At 41.9% G+C, this 16,492-nt stretch overlaps 1 protein-coding gene across 3 annotated transcripts in view; it reads left to right on the top strand.

Annotated features, from left to right (window-relative positions):
- ZNF385D (zinc finger protein 385D) overlaps positions 1-16,492 on the top strand; it is a 1,015,555-nt gene that overhangs the window by 864,096 nt on the left and 134,967 nt on the right. For all 3 annotated transcript variants that reach the window (XM_070364115.1, XM_070364117.1, XM_070364116.1), the window contains one exon: positions 498-608. In XM_070364115.1, the coding sequence (XP_070220216.1) occupies positions 498-608 (111 nt within the window). The remainder of the gene's footprint in view (positions 1-497; positions 609-16,492) is intronic.

Genomic DNA, 16,492 nt, shown 5'->3' with positions numbered 1-16,492 from the left:
CCTTTCAGATAGCAGGGGAAACCCATGATAGATTCTTAAGGCAGAAAAGATACCAAACATAGCAGAAGGCTAATTATCCATAAAGAGGCTCAAGTTATTTTCATGGCCGCTCGTCTATTTTGAAGTCCATTTGAGGCAATGGTACAGACTCACTGCTGTGTAAGATTTCACTCAGTCACGATAACTTGAGTTTTGATAAATCTTTAATTATATAGGAGGGTTATCAAACTGGGACAATTGTGGATCCTAAATGAGGGAAGCGGTTAGCATGCAGACTCTAATGGTACATTTATCATTTCTTTATCACACTGTGCTTCCGGCTCGTTGTTGTCTATTTTCTAAGAAAGTAGAAATGCCGTTTCTTAGAATAAAAATGTTCTTTCTAGTGCAAGCAGTAGATTGAAGCTGTCCAGATGGGTTCTTTAAGGAAACAGGCAACACTCCGATGGAACTGACGAGCTTTATTTCTATTTGTTGTGTTTTTTTTGTCATTACAGATGGACCCGATTCAGAAAGCTGTAATAAATCATACTTTCGGGGTTCCTCTTCCTCATCGAAGAAAGCAGATCATTTCGTGCAACATTTGCCAGTTGAGATTTAATTCTGATGTAAGTTTACCATTTAGTATTCACTGAAAAAATGCAGTTTGCTGTTCTAATCTTGAAGAAGAGATTTCTGAAGCATTTTTCTCCAATGACTGAGCATGTCAAAATTCAAAGATAGCATTTTAACTCCTTATGTGCTTTAATTTCGGAGTTTACTATATTATGAAGCAAACTGCACTTGTGGTTTAATGGTATTCTTTAGTCTCCCAGGAGTGCTAAATTTAGATCACACACTTGCTTTTGGGGAACAGTCTGAATTTAGGACTAATGAGATTTTCAATAAATAACATCTCTGAAATAAGGTAGGTCCCAGGCGATATCTCAAGGCCATGGTTTTGGCTTTGTGAATTCTCTTCTCCTGCTTTGATGGCCCTTAATTCCGGATGAGCTCTGGTGCCTTTATTTGTTTTTGTGTTACAGAGCTGAAGTCCCCGACCCAGAAAGACTAGCATTTTAACAGGACATTCTAAAGACCTCAAAGGAGCCCCTAATGAGTAGAAGTCAAGGAGGGAACATGGCAGGAGGGAGACAGTGTAGACATGACCCTTTGCATGTTATTCACAGAGAGGGAGTCACATCTTTTATACCTTTTCTAAGAATCAAGGTTGACGCTGGATTCAACACAGAAGCTAATTTGGCTTGCAGCCCATATGGAAAATACAGCCACTCCCCTCAAGCTGCCCTGGTGTGGAGTTGGTCCTGAGATAACAGAAAAGAAAAGGAATGCTGGTTTGGAAGGAACAAAAATTGAGCATTTGTGGGTGCACTTGGCAAATGGAGGACCCCAGCCTATCAGTGTGACCCCTCCAGGGTGCCCTGAGCTGGCCCTAAATTGATGTGCTCTATGGAGATGACCAAACAAATCTGGGTTCTAGAGAATGTTAGGCCTTCCAGCAATTTAATCGCCCTAGGCAAGTAGGCCCCTTAGGCAATGATGAAGGTAGCATATGAGATAATGAGGCGGAGGAAACAGATGTGTCACAAACAGAGTGGCTTTTTCCTTCTGTGAGAACATTTCATTTTGTGTAAAGTTTGCTACTGTCTTATGATCTCATCCTTAAACTGGTACAATTACCAGGTAATTTTATAACATTCCCTCTGCTGACTTAAAAAAGTGGAGAGGAGGCTGCCTGCATAGCACTCGAATGGGCTACTGTTAATATTAAGAGAATACAGTAAGCATGCAGCATTTTATTTGAAAGGATGTCTTTTGTTTCTTTTTGTTTCATTGTTTTTTAATAATTAGCACCTTGATTTGAATTTTAAGAAAATTACTATAGTTTGACTTACAGATATTTCAAGTGATTAGTATTATGTAATATTCTCTTCCAGCTGGTATAAAAAAAGTTTCCCTGACATACAAACAAGAGTTCTGAACTTAGTAGTGCAATCTTGATCATTTTAAAATACTTAGCGAACAGCTGTATATTTCCATAATTGTTAAGTGTATCCTTCTTTATTCTGAAATTTGACTTTGGAACTGATTGGATGGATGATGTTGAGGAAGTCTTTCAGGATCCACATTTCCATTCTTTACAGCTAATGGGGCTCCTTCAAATACCAACCTTTCTGCCAACAGTTTCACTGTTAATGTTTTTGTCCATGTTAAGGAAACTTACTGTAAACTGAAGTCTTAGAAAAAGACTTCAAGGTTATTGAACCCAATCTCCCACTAAATGAAGGGAAACCATTGGCTAGATCAAGACTAAGTCTTTGGGTTGACTATCTTCAGTAATGCGTGACTCACCACTTCATGACAGCTGATCCTTTTCTCTTCTTTTTATATCTTTTTAAGTGTTTCTACTCGGAGAAGGCAATGGCACCCCACTCCAGTACTCTTGCCTGGAAAATCCCATGGGCGGATGAGCCTGGTGGGCTGCAGTCCATGGGGTCGCTGAGGGTTGGACACGACTGAGCAACTTCACTTTCACTTTTCACTTTCATGCACTGGAGAAGGAAATGGCAACCCACTCCAGTGTTCTTGCCTGGAGAATCCCAGGGACGGGGGAGCCTGGTGGGCTGCCGTCGATGGGGTCACACAGAGTCAGACACTACTGAAGTGACTTAGCAGCAGCAGCAGCAGCAGCAGCAAGTGTTTCTACTAATCTTCCAGATGGCTATCAAAATCAGATTTTAAAAAACTAGAAGTGCTTTTAGATATGCTTTAGGAAACACTATATTATGATTATTAACATAAGGAACCTAATAAAAATAAAGATTTGCATACTTCTTATCTAAAACGTAAACTTATTTTATTTCCATCGTACGAGACGATTAAAAAAACTGTATTTGTGTTCCTTTGCTAATGAATTTTCAAGGTGATGTAGGGACCAGGATGTATATTTTAGGGAAATCGGTTCTCACTCTCACAGCTGTGCTTTCAGATCCCTCGAAGGGAAAAGTCGCGCGGTGTTTGGAGGCGTGGCAGGCACCGCTGTCAGAACTGAGCGGTGCAGGCGTGACTACTCGGCAGAGGGCGCTGTGTTCACCTTTTCTTGCTGCTGTAGCAGCTGCCACGCGTTTAGTGTCTTAAGGTGACTCCGCTCTGTGACCGCGTAGTTGTGGAGCTGAGTCAGAACGGGTCTCACGGTGCTGCAAGCAGGGTGTCAGCAGGGTGATGGCCCTTCAGGGGCTCTGGGGAGATTTCAGTTCCTTGTCTTTCTTTTCTGGAAGCTGCCCTCTTTCCTTGGCGTGATCCCCCATCCCGGCCTCAAGACTACAAGGCCGAATGAGCTCATCTCATACGGACTCACCCTCACTCTTCTGCCTCACTCTTCCACATTTAAGGACCTTTGTGATCACAGTGGACCCACCTGGATAACCCAGGATAACTTTTCTAGTTTAAATTTAGCGGTTTAGCAACCTACTTTCATCTGGTGACCTAACCCCTTCGTCATATAATGTAACATATCCATCATGTCCAGGGGTTAGGACTTAAATATTGTTATCATACCTTCAGTAGATACTCGTGTGGATGTTTGATTTAGCTTTGAACTGAATAGCATGACCACCTGAATTTGTCAAATATTTACCCAGGCCAGTTCTTTGATCTGTACAAACTGGATACATACATTCATTGCCCTTACATTTTTCCTTGTTGAACTTTGAATATAAATTTACTATGCTATGCAAATTTTTTTAATTGTAGTTTTTTTTAAAGTAGGAAGTTCCAATATTATTGAGTTTATAAATGACATAGCATCGTATTAACTATGATTTACAAGCAAAATATAATTATTGCAAAATTGAAATATAGGAGTGGAAACTCCTTTAGAGACCTTAAAAATGTCTCTATGGCATTATGATGTCGATAAAGGGGAACTAATGTGCTGAAAATATAAGATTTGTTTATTCATTGACTGGTCATATCTATAAATACCAATTTCATGAAATATTTAATACTGAATGCCAAGATAAATTGGATTTATGATCCATTCATTCATATATAAATGTTTCTAAATAAAGAGAAAATACATATATATGTGCATATAGATCATTTTATTCTTCAAAAGCTTTAAATCCCAATAAAACTGCCTGTTTGCTCTTGCCATGTATATCGAGCATTTATCATCCTGTTTCCATTCTTAAACCTAGAAGCTGGGAAAGTGACGCTGTAATTCACTTGTATGCTTGGTTGAATCCTCTGTCGCATAGGAAAGTATTTTTGCCTTATGAACCTTTTTACATTTCAAAGCTTCTTCCTCTTCCAATGAAAATAATAGCTTGTAGTTCTTTTCATCGCTACATCATGAAAATTCAATTTCCTTTCCCTCTAAGCTTTTATTTATTGTTTAACCCTTTGTGTCATAAAGCCTGTGGTTTGGTGTTTGCTATACATGTTTCCTTGCAGTACATTTTCCATGTTTTGCCCTATGGATATTTTCCTGAGGAGCACCTTGTATCGGAGAAGGCGATGGCACCCACTCCAGTACTCTTGCCTGGAAAATCCCATGGACGGAGGAGCCTGGTAGGCTGCAGTCCATGGGGTCGCTAAGAGTCGGACACGACTGAGTGACTTCACTTTCACTTTTCACTTTCATCCATTGGAGAAGGAAATGGCAACCCACTCCAGTGTTCTTGCCTGGAGAATCCCAGGGACGGGAGAGCCTGGTGGGCTGCCGTCTATGGGGTTGCAGAGTCGGACACGACTGAAGTGACTTAGCAGAAGCAGCAGCACATTATATTGTATGCATTTTAAATCAGATTACCTTCTCCTGGTGCAGGCATTCACTTTGGGGAAAAGATGAAACTCTGACATTTATGTGGGACACACATGGAGTTATGCAAAAAGGCTTCCAATTAAAGAACGAAAGGTTGTAATTTGTCCAATTATTTTATCAGTATCGTAAAATAAGCATAAATTACTGTTGGCCTGGACCAGTTGGTAAGTGTGCCTTTGAAAGAAAACTTACAGCCAAGGCTAGCGTGGCTGTAAGATTAAGTGAGGTAGAAAAAGATTAATTACTCAATGAGTATTTATAGCATGGAAAATAGGATCTGAGGCCCCAAAACTGAGGGATCACAAACTTGTAGTATCTAAGCGTCAGTCTGGTGGAAGTCCCCCAAATAGCACTTCCTGATATGTTAGAGACCAAAGAAAGCTTGCTAATTTCAAGGTGGAAACTGAGGCATGAAGCGCAGGGAGGCTTGTCCAAGGCTGCATGGCGGAGGCGGGCCGAGGCGGGCCACGCCGGGCCAGTGTGCGTGTCCAGGCTGTTTCTGCCTCACCTGCTCCAGGTAGGGCGGTGAGTCCACCCAGAGAGCCAGCCTCCCCTACAGCAATGGTGTGGCTGGTGCCCTGTGTGTTCCCCGCCCCGCATCCCAGAGAGAGAGTCCCAGGGTTCCTTGCCCCGTGGAATGACCTGGGGCAGTCCGTCCACTGTGCCGGGTCGTCCTCCCCATGGGCTCCGCTCCCTACAAGGTCTGCAGAGCCTTCCCAATGCCCCTTCTCTGCTCTTCACTCACACAGTTAGTCATAAACACCAGGAAAATGCAAGTGTCAGTGTGAACCCCTGAACTAGAATACAGCAGGAACAAATCTTTTATGACTTGAGACAGCCAAGCATTAATGACTTCAGGGGACTGCTTGATGAACCAGAGGGAAGCAACCTCCTTAGAAGACATTCCTTACAGATTGCAAGCCTCTCCAAAGGGATTCCTTGGGATTATTACCGATATAATTGATACATTTTCCAATGGTATTGTAAAATAGAAATCATTGTTCTGCATTTTAGAACCCAGAAATGTAGTGAAACCAAACGATAAATTTGAATATAGTTCCTATCTCTGTGAAAACTCCCATAATCAAACGTGGCAACATAATGATGCAGATGCTAATGGGAATATTTTTTCTTACTGAATGACCAAACTTAGATAATTACACTGTCTTTAACATAAGATCTTAGGACACATCTTTTAAATATTTAAATCAATAATATGGGGGTGGGTGGAATCCTGATATTTAAAGGAAATGCTGCTTGGATGGAGAGAAAAACAAAACTAATACCTGTTTTGGAGTGGAAGAACTATTCTTTTATTTTCCAAATTTCCTTTATGAGTATGCCTCAGTTTTATAAAGGATTTTTGCCTCTACTATCCTGTTATGGTTTTCAAGCTACGTGTTTTATCCCAAAGCAGGTCTCAGTTGCAATATTCCAAATATTCCATGCCTGTTTCTAGCAATGTCTTCAATCTCAGAGAGGCCCAGGAAAGTTGAGTGATATTATTGTTGTCTCATTCAAATTTCAGTGTTTTATTGATATCTTAGGAGAAAGGTTAGTACATATCTATGCATGGGGGAAACCCATGTAACCTCAAACCTGAAGCCACACAGCATCCAGAGAGGCTGAGTGAATTGGTAGAAAAAATATTCTATCAGGAATTTGACAACCCATTGCTGAGACGTGTTTTCTCTTAATAGGTTGTGTTAATTTTGTTCCACAATTATCTCATTTAAAATGATGAGCCATTTCTTACAGCCACGTTGTAAGGATATAAAATGCAACGTGTGGGCAATGGGATTATAAACTCTATAGTGAATGAAATGGAATGGTCATTTTTATTCTATGGGATAAGTAACTAAGTTACAGTTATTTCACTCTTCAAATGTTAAAGTACTTCTTAAGGAATATAGAAGTTTGAAAATATCTTCCTTTAAAAGAAAAAAAGGTGCTCGCAGAGACTGCCCCTGTTGAAAGCGTCTTTGTGTATCTTTGTGTTAACACTGGAGATGCCCACTCCAGGTCAATCTTTACCTTTTACCTTTAAAACCAGCAGGTACCATATGTCCTTGGCACAGCCGCCTTTATAAAAAAACTCTCAACCTCTTTAAGTCTGTTGCTGCTGCTGCTGTGCCCCCAAAGGATCTTCAGAGGAACCCAGTTATAAATTTAATTTTCAGGCAGCTTTGAAGCATCTCTTTCATAGGTGTGTGCTCTTTGTCTCCGGGACTCTCAGAGCTATTTAGAGCTCTGGCCTGTGTGTCGGGCTCTCCCTGCTGGGCGCTTTGCTTCTTCAGATGTGGTTCTAGGACAGGGCCGTCCAGTGTCTGTGCCCGAGGACACTGTCTGGGCCCGTGGGCTGGAGTCGCTGGGCCAGCCCGTGGGAGGAGCTCCTCGGAGTGGGTCCTCAGAGAGTGCTCAGTTCACTCGACTCTGCATCTTGCATAGAGCCCGGGGCTCTGCCAGGACTTCTCAGGAAACAAACCTTGAACAGAAAGACTGAACAAGAAATACTGGGCCTGGCTATTCTAGATTTTTGGAGCCAGTGAGCCAGTTAAGAGTATGGGAATCTACTGAAGAGGCAGTGTGTTTCTTTGGCAGGCTTTTAAAAATAAAACTTCAATATTGGGACCTTTCAGGACTCTGAATCGACTTGAACATTCTAGAGTTTCATCTGCAGATGGAATGAAGGGTAAAGGACTAAGAATAAAAGAGAAATTCTTATAAGAATCCATATTTCTCTGGGCTTTTCTTGATAAACAAGGAAAAACAAATATTAAAATTCACTTTTGTATCAAATTGTCCTAGACATGGAAAATTTGACTTTGAAAGTCTAGAAAGAGAAAGTTGATTTTAGATATAACAAGCAGATGTGTACATAGCCTCCACTAATCACAGAGATTTTCATATTTCTGTGGAATACTCTGAGTCCCTCAGAGACTAGTTAAGACTTAAGAGATGTCTAAGAAATCATTCTGTCTGCGTTATAGATTGTATGGATGGAATACCAAAGGCCAGGGTGGTGAGTTTTTCAAGGTCTCTAAGCCATTGAGACGTACTAGGATTGAAAACCGGGCTCCTACGTCCCAGCTTAGTGTTTTACTTCTCTCGTCAAGGGACCTTCCCTAAAGAAAATTTATTTCAAGACTTGCATTGGTGTCAGCTGAAAGTTTTCAGCTAAGACAATCGGTTACTTCAGCTCAACAAATAACGAAGAAGTTGATCAAGGTCAATGTCAGTGGCAAGACTGCCAGTAGTGCAGATCGCTGGCACCTAGGAACACACTTCAAAACTGAGAATTGCCTCAAGGGCAAGCAACACTACTGTACTAAGTTCTGAAGGGTGGGGGCAATAGAGAATCTACGCAAGTCTGTTTCATCCAATGCCACCTATTGAACGCAGAGTTTGAGAAGAGAGTTGCTGCTGCTGCTGCTGCTAAGTCACTTCAGTTGTGTCCGACTCTGTGCGACCCCATAGATGGCAGCCCACCAGGCTCCCCCGTCCCTGGGATTCTCCAGGCAAGAACACTGGAGCGGGTTGCCGTTTCCTTCTCCAATGCATGAAAGTGAAAAGTGAAAGGGAAGTCGTTAAGTTGTGTCCGACTCTTACCAGGCTCCTCCGTCCATGGGAATTTCCAGGCAAGAGTACTGGAGTGGGGTGCCATTGCCTTCTCCGTGAGAAGAGAGTTAGGCATGCATAAACCATTCAAGGACACAATGTCATGGGGAGGGTTGAACGTGGTGAGCAAGAGGTATGATTCTGATTAAATATGCTAAAGTGTTTTCTTTGTCCCCAAAGATGAGGCAGGCAGCCTATTAATGTTGGCAGAGCTTGACAAGTCTTAAGGATCACTCAATAAATGTTGAATAAATAAATGGCCAAAGTACTCAAGACCAGAAACATTTCTCTTTATTGCCATCTCAAGAAAATGAACATTGAAACAGGATTTTCCAAGACAGTGTCTGTTGCAGCTTCACTAAGAACATTCAGAATAATTGCTGCATTTTGATAAAAAATGGAATTTTAGGTTGCCTTTTCCCACTGCCTGCCTACAAAGCAGGATTCGTATCCTAAGCAACTGGTTCCCCGAAACCTGAGTAACAGAAATTCATGTGACTTGAAAAAGAAATGAATAAGTGGGATTAGATTTGAGAACCGCCCTGAAGCTGGTTCTTGTGATGAGGAAAGCTTGCCTTGTAACAACCTCTGAATTTTCGGTTATTTGCAAAGAAATCAGTGTAGTCCAAATTCCCCAATTTTAACGTTATGATTATACTGTGAAGATTTCAGAGCATACCAGCCACCTCCTCACTTTCTGACTCATGAAGTCTTGGTTAGCCATGGAATAAGATCCTTGATGTAGCCCCGTGGCCCAGAAATTGGCGAGGTACTTGTCTTCTATAAATGCCCTCGGTTGTTTCGTGTCTCTTTCTACCATATGCATTTCTCATAATATCACTAGGCACTAGTGAGCTTGTAGAAACCAAAAGTAGCAACTGCATTAATGGTTGCTAATAATAGAAAGTCTCAATCCGTTTATTGTAGTCACAGTTTATTAGGCTCCTTGTGCTTTTTCATTATATCTCACTGTAACTTATTTCAGTGTTTCATATATTATCAGTCTCACTATAGCTCTGGAAACTTAGAACCGCATGGGGCAAAGGTGCAGGGAAGAGAGGTAATTCCTAAAACTGTTCTCAAGTTATTTTGGGTTTTATGGACTTTCCTTTCCTTATAGTTGCGTTTGTTATTGTCTCTTCTGCTGAGTCCTGTTCTCTGTATTAACTATAGTGTGTGTGTGCTAAGTCACTTTGGTCGTGTCTGACCCTTGGAGACCGCATGGACTGTAGCCCACCAGGTTCCTCTGTCCATGGGATTTTCCAGGCAAGAACACTGGAGTGGCTTGCCTGTGCCCTCCTCCGGGGGATCTTCCTGACCAGGACTGAACCCGCGTCTCTTACCTCTGCGGCACTGGGAGGTAGGCTCTTTACCACCAGCACCGCCTGGGAAGCCTGACTAACTACAGTAATTGTATGAAATACGCTTACCTTTCTTGTGTGTCCCCATGACCCAAGATCTCTCTGGGGATGAGATGAACCTACCTTCCTCCCACTGAGTATTTTAGGATGACTAGTTGAGGAGCGGCTGTTTGGTTGTATCATGAATTGATGGAGAATGGCTTTGTGCCAGGCATGCTGCACACTGCACACCACATTTGGGTCACACTGCTAGAGTACGGCGGTAGAACCAGAACTTGAAAAGAGGGGTGTGCATCCCCACAGCCTGAGGATCTCTGCATAAACCAGCTGCTGTTGTACAACCCTGCACACGCACCCTCCGTTCTGGCCTGGATGCGCCTTTCCCAAGCCTGCCAAACCTCATTTTCAGTGCAAAACACTGCCTCCGGGATCTGCTGTCTCCATCCAAATCTCAGATTTGATACAAAGTGAATCTGATGGTAGTAAAGGTTGCAGGCCTTTGGGGAGCACATTCCTTGTGCGGAGGATCGGTGGAGGACACGTGGAGATGTGCTCTGCCATGAAAGTTTAATGTTCTGTATCCACGTGCGAGTCTCAGTGATAATTTGAGACATAGAGAAAGAACTTTTAAGACTCACACACATAGCACTGAGAGCGTGTGGTTTCCATTTTTTGGGGTCTACATGTACTTTTAAATCCTGTGCCTAGCACTCTCTGAAGATTGACATATGGCAGATTTATTCTTATCAGGTTTATTGGGACATCAGGCTCCTCTGTATAACTTTAAGCCTTCTCTTAGATTCTATATAATAAGGTTTCAGGAGGTAGTCTCTGAACAGGTTTTATCCATTTCCCAAGCAGAGGCTTATTTTCTCTGCATCAGCGAACTTGTCATGATAATCAACTTTTTTGTCCCAACCATCAATCACTCTTGATTACAGCTGGGTAGATGTTCTGTTCTGTTGATCAGCTCATCAGTGCACATAATATTACACCTGGACGGCCAGCACAGATCATCCCGGGAAGGGAAAAGCGCTTTCCTTCAGGCCTTTGTCCATGGTTTTATCATTTACATTTGGTCTCATTGAGTTCTCAGGGCTATCTTTGCCTCAGTCTGCTCCCTCAGACAAAAGATGCTCCCAAAATAGCTCCCAAAATCTGGTTTGTAATTTCTGCTGTTGTTCTTATCATTGTGCTTTTGCCTTCTTCATTCCAAAGAGTAGCTTATAATCTATTTTTCCTTATTTTTGTGTTAACTTTTTCCCATTCTTAATGCAGTTATGGTAGAAATTAAAATCATATTCAATGAATATTCAATGCTGTTGTAAAAACAGTTTAGCATACGTTTTACTAGAATGTTTGCAAGTCTAATTTTGTTGATTTGAAAATGGTTTCCTAAGTTAGATTTTTTTTTCTTTTATGTTTTGGCTTGGGCTTTGGGAATATTTATCTTAAATTTTGAATTTATTTTAAGTAACACTAGCTCTCTTCATGGTTTAAAAAGACATCGAGAAGTAAATGTTTTTAAATCAATTGCTCAGATTCAGCATTACTCTTAGCTATGACTATAATGATATTTTTGTTAAAAGACTTTTGATTTACAGTGTGTTAATTTCTGCTGTACAGCGGAGTGATTCGGTTGTCTGTGTGTGTACTTTCTTTTCTATATTTTCTGGTTATGCTGTGTCGCAGGATGTGGAACGTGGCCCCTGTGCCGCACAGCAGGACCTTGTGTGTCCGTCCCGCATAGAACACTCTGTGGCGGCTCATCTACCCCTCCCAGTCCTCCTCTCCTGCACCCTCCTCTGCAACCACAAGTCTGTTCTCTGTTGTGATATGTGCTCTGTGCAGGAAGAGGAGCGCTTATTTCTCTAAGTCAACTCTTATTTCTTAAAACAGTAGCATTTTCAGAGTAGTACTGGAGCAATGATAGACTTTTCCTGGTAAAATATTTATTAATTTCATAAAGTATTTAAGATAAATATCTGATTATTAATTTCATAAAGTATTTAAGATAAATGTCTGATTAAAGAAACATTTGATATGTCATTGTGTACCCCACAAAGACCTTTTCTTCTTTGAATTTCACTGGCTTTGTATTACTTTATAAAATATATAACAGTAAGTTAGAGAAGGATGAAAGATACTTTAACTTTTGGAGTACAGCATTATAAAAAAAAAAAACTGCTTAGAGTATGGAAGTACAGAATAGCATGGATTTAATTAGAAATCATACCTTTTTATCAAAAGGTTGAATCAACAAAACCTACTGAACAGACTCAGATTGTCTGAAAAGTGTATTATTGTTTATTGGAGACACATATGAAATAACAGGTCTTTACTATAGATGAACGACTCAGGGAAGAGCTCCCTTTCTCCCTCTCTCTTTCTCTTGTGCTCCCCCTGTGGAGGTGTTTAGTTACATTCTAATTCTGTTAGCACTTTCAGATCAGATCAGACCAGATCAGTCGCTCAGTCGTGTCCAGCTCTTTGCGACCCCATGAATCGCAGCACTCCAGGCCTCCCTGTCCATCACCAACTCCCAGAGTTCACTCAGACTCACGTGCATCGACTCAGTGATGCCATCCAGCCATCTCGTCCTCTGTCGTCCCCTTCTCCTCCTGCCCCCAATCCCTCCCAGCATCAGAGTCTTTTCCAATGAGTCAACTCTTCACATGAGGTGGCCAAAGTACTGGAGTTTCAGCTTTAGCATCATTCCTTCCAAAGAAATCCCAGGGCTGATCTCCTTCAGAATGGACTGGTTGGATCTCCTTGCAGTCCAAGGGACTCTCAAGAGTCTTCTCCAACACCACAGTTCAAAAGCATCAATTCTTCGACACTCAGCCTTCTTCACAGTCCAACTCTCACATCCATACACGACCACAGGAAAAACCATAGCCTTGACTAGATGGACCTTTGTTGGCAAAGTAATGTCTCTGCTTTTGAATATGCTATCTAGGTTGGTCATAACTTTCCTTCCAAGGAGTAAGCGTCTTTTAATTTCATGGCTGCAGTCACCACCTGTAGTGATTTTGGAGCCCAGAAAAATAAAGTCTGACACTGTTTCCACTGTTTCCCCGTCTATTTCCCATGAAGTGGTGGGACTGGATGCCATGATCTTTGTTTTCTGAATGTTGAGCTTTAAGCCAACTTTTTCACTCTCCACTTTCACTTTCATCAAGAGGCTTTTGAGTTTCTCTTCACTTTCTGCCATAAGAGTCGTATCATCTGCATATCTGAGGTTATTGATATTTCTCCCAGCAATCTTGATTCCAGCTTGTGCTCCTTCCAGTCCAGTATATCTCATGATGTACTCTGCATAGAAGTTAAATAAGCAGGGTGACAGTTAAATAAACAGCCTTGACAAACTCCTTTTCCTATTTGGAACCAGTCTGTTGTTCCATGTCCAGTTCTAACTGTTGCTTCCTGACTTAGCACTTTACAGGTTGACAAAAAAATGTGATGCAGATTTTGGGAAGTTACACATTTGTGACATCATTACTAACAGTTTGACCTTGTCATTTCCACTTACCTGAAACATGCTGTCAATTTTTAAATTGAATAAACACTACAGATTGAAACTCAGTGGAAACAAAACTTGACCATAGGTATTTCATTGAGAATCCAGTTTCTTTTGTTTTAAAATAAACTCCTCGGCCACTGGAGATCCTCCAAAGAGTGAAAGTTAACACAGTGATATCTCATGAAGAGGTGTCTTCTCTACAAAAGCTTTTCAATTCCAGTTCATGGAAGAGTGGCTTCAGAATCTGGAGGTGAGAGAGGGGGATAAGTTGCCTACATAGATTTCAAAGTGTTAGTCACTCAGACGTGTCTGACTCTTTGTGACCCCATGGACAATAGCCCTCTATCCATTGATGTCTCAGGGCAAGAATACTGGGTAGGCATTCCTTTCTCCAGGGGATCTTCCCGACCCAGGGATTGAACCCAGGTCTTCTGCATTGCAGAGAGATTCTTTACTATTGGAGCCACCAGGGATGCCCCATAGAGATTTTAAGGTGATGTCAGTATTTTATTTCTAGCTGAAATCTCTTCCTCTCCTTCTTACTCCCATATCAACTAATCACTGTGTGTGCTCACTTGATGAGCAAATAGAGACCTCAAATCTAAAACAGTCAAAACTAAAGGCCACGGTCCACTCTCCTAAACTTCTCTCTGTTAAAGCAGTTCTCCGATAATGGCAAACCCATCCTTCTGGTTCATCTGATGATAATACTCAGACCTTCCTTTCCTCCTATCTCACTCTCTCTGTCTAGTACTATACACACCATGTTAGTTCTACCTCCAAAATATATCCAGCCACAGAAAAATGAAATAATGCCACTTGCCACAACATCAATAGACCTAGAGATTGTCATACCGATTGAAGTAATTCAGAGAAAGACAAGTATCATTTGATATTGCTTATATATGGATTCTAAAAAGATGATACAGTTGAACTTATTTACAAAACATAAATAGACCCACAGACACAGAAAACAAGCTTATGATTACCAACGAAGAAAGAGGGGAAGGAATAAATTAGGAGATTTGGATTAACATACATACACTATTATATATAGAAGCCCCTTCATGGATCATAGCCTTCTGGTAAAGGAGCTTGTGTAACTCAGTGAAGTTATGAGCCATGCCATTCAGGGTCACCCAAAACCGATGTAGTGTAGACTTCTGACAAAATGTGGTCCATTGGAGGAGTAAATGGCAATCCACTCCAGTATTCCTGCCTGGAGAACCCCATGGACAGTATGAAAAGGCAAAAAGATATGACACTGGAAGATGAGCCCTCCAGATCAGAAGGCATCCAATACACTTCTGGGGAACAGTAGAGGGCAATTACTAATCGCTTCAGAAAGAAAGAAGTGGCTGGGCCAAAGCAGAAATGACACTCAGTCATGCATGTATCTGGGGGTGAGAATGAAGTCCGATGATGCTGTAAAGAACAGTATTGCACAGGAACCTGGGATATGAGGTCCATGAATCAAGGTAAGTTGGATGTGGTCAAGCAGGAGATGGCAAGAGTGAACATTGACATCTTAGGAATCAATGGATGGGAATGGGCGAATTTAACTCAGATGACCATTGTATCTACTACTGTTGGCAAGAATCCCTTAGAAGAAATGGAGTAGCCCTCATAGTCAATAAAGAAGTTCAAAATGCAGCACTTGGGTGCAACCTCAAAAATGATAGAATGATCTCAGTTCATTTCCAAAGGGGCTGAGCGCTGAAAAATTGATGATTTTAAACTGTGGTGCTGGAGAAGATCTTGAGAGTCCCTTGGACTGCAAGAAGATCAAACCAGTCAACCCTAAAAGAAATCAACCCTGAATATTCATCAGAAGGATTGTTGATGAAGCTGAAGCTCCAATACTTTGGCTACCTGATGGGAAGAGCCAACTCACTGGAAAAGATGCTGATGCTGAGAAAGACTGAAGGGAGGAGGAGAAGGGGACAACAGAGGATGAGATGGTTGGATGGCATCATGGACTCGATGATCGTTAAGCAAACTCTGAGATAGTGGAGGACAGCGGGACCTGGTGTGCTGCAGTCCATGAGGTCTCAAAGAGTTGGACTCGACTTAGCAGCTGAACAACAACAAATGCATAAAATAGATGATTAACAAGGACCCTACTGTATAGCATGGGGCTCTCTGCTCAATATCTTGTAATAACCTGTGTGTGTGTGTGTGTGTGTGTGTGTGTGTGTGTGTGTGTGTACACACATACATGTGCATAACAGAATCATTTTGCTGAATACCTGAAGTTTCACACACTACCACACAACATTGTAGGTCAACTCTACTTCAACCAAAACAAACAAAATGCCTCCAGAATCAGTACTTTTTCACCACCTCCCTCTGATCCTCAACACAGTCATCTCTCCTCTCTTCTCGATTACTGTAAACATCTTCTTTGTCATTCTCCCTGATTCTACTTTTACTGATCATTTTTACAAGACAAGTTGAGATTAGGTGGCTCTTCTGTTAAAAAAGAAAAAGCCCTCCGGGGTGATGCATTTCGTTTGGATTGAAAGGCAGAGTCTTTGGAGCGGGCACAAGTCCTTTAACGTGGCCTCCAGTGGCCTTCCTGACATCGTCTCCTCCTGATGCCGCCTCTGTGGGCATGTGGCCCCTTCACAGCCCAGGCCTAGGGCGAGGTGAGCAAGGCACACACCGAATTTAAGTCAGGGCGGGACAGCTCAGTCACCAGGGCGAATGATAAACGCAGCAGGAAGAAATCAAACCTGGCCCACTGAGGCTCACTGGCTGGCTACCAGCTTCTGTAAATAAATTTTTTATGGGAATGGTGTGAGTGGGGCTGGACTGGACGGTGTAGAGTCAGATTCTGTCCCATATCAAGTGTTGCTGTTTTGTTTGCCTCAGATTTCTGTATTTTGCATGGACTTTGTGTGTTTCTCTGACTGTGCGCACAGGCATGTGGGGTCTTAGTTCCCCATCCAGGGATGGAACTGGCACCCCAGCCATGAAAGCGCAGAGGCTGAACCCCTGGACTGCCTGGGAAGTCCCGTTTGGTGTGGACTTTAATGTTTACAAAATACTTCATTAAAATAGTATATTCATCTTGATTACTGAATCCTTTAGGATCCCCTTAAAATTTCCTCCAGAGTCAAGTATTTCACTCGCTCCAAGCTGGTCCCAGCCCCGTGCTGTTGT

This window comes from Bos mutus, chromosome 27 (genome assembly GCF_027580195.1).
Source record: "Bos mutus isolate GX-2022 chromosome 27, NWIPB_WYAK_1.1, whole genome shotgun sequence".
Taxonomy (NCBI): Eukaryota; Metazoa; Chordata; class Mammalia; order Artiodactyla; family Bovidae; genus Bos; species Bos mutus.
The sequence above is the reverse complement of the archived record's forward strand: the minus strand, read 5'-3'. Positions and strand labels throughout refer to the sequence as shown.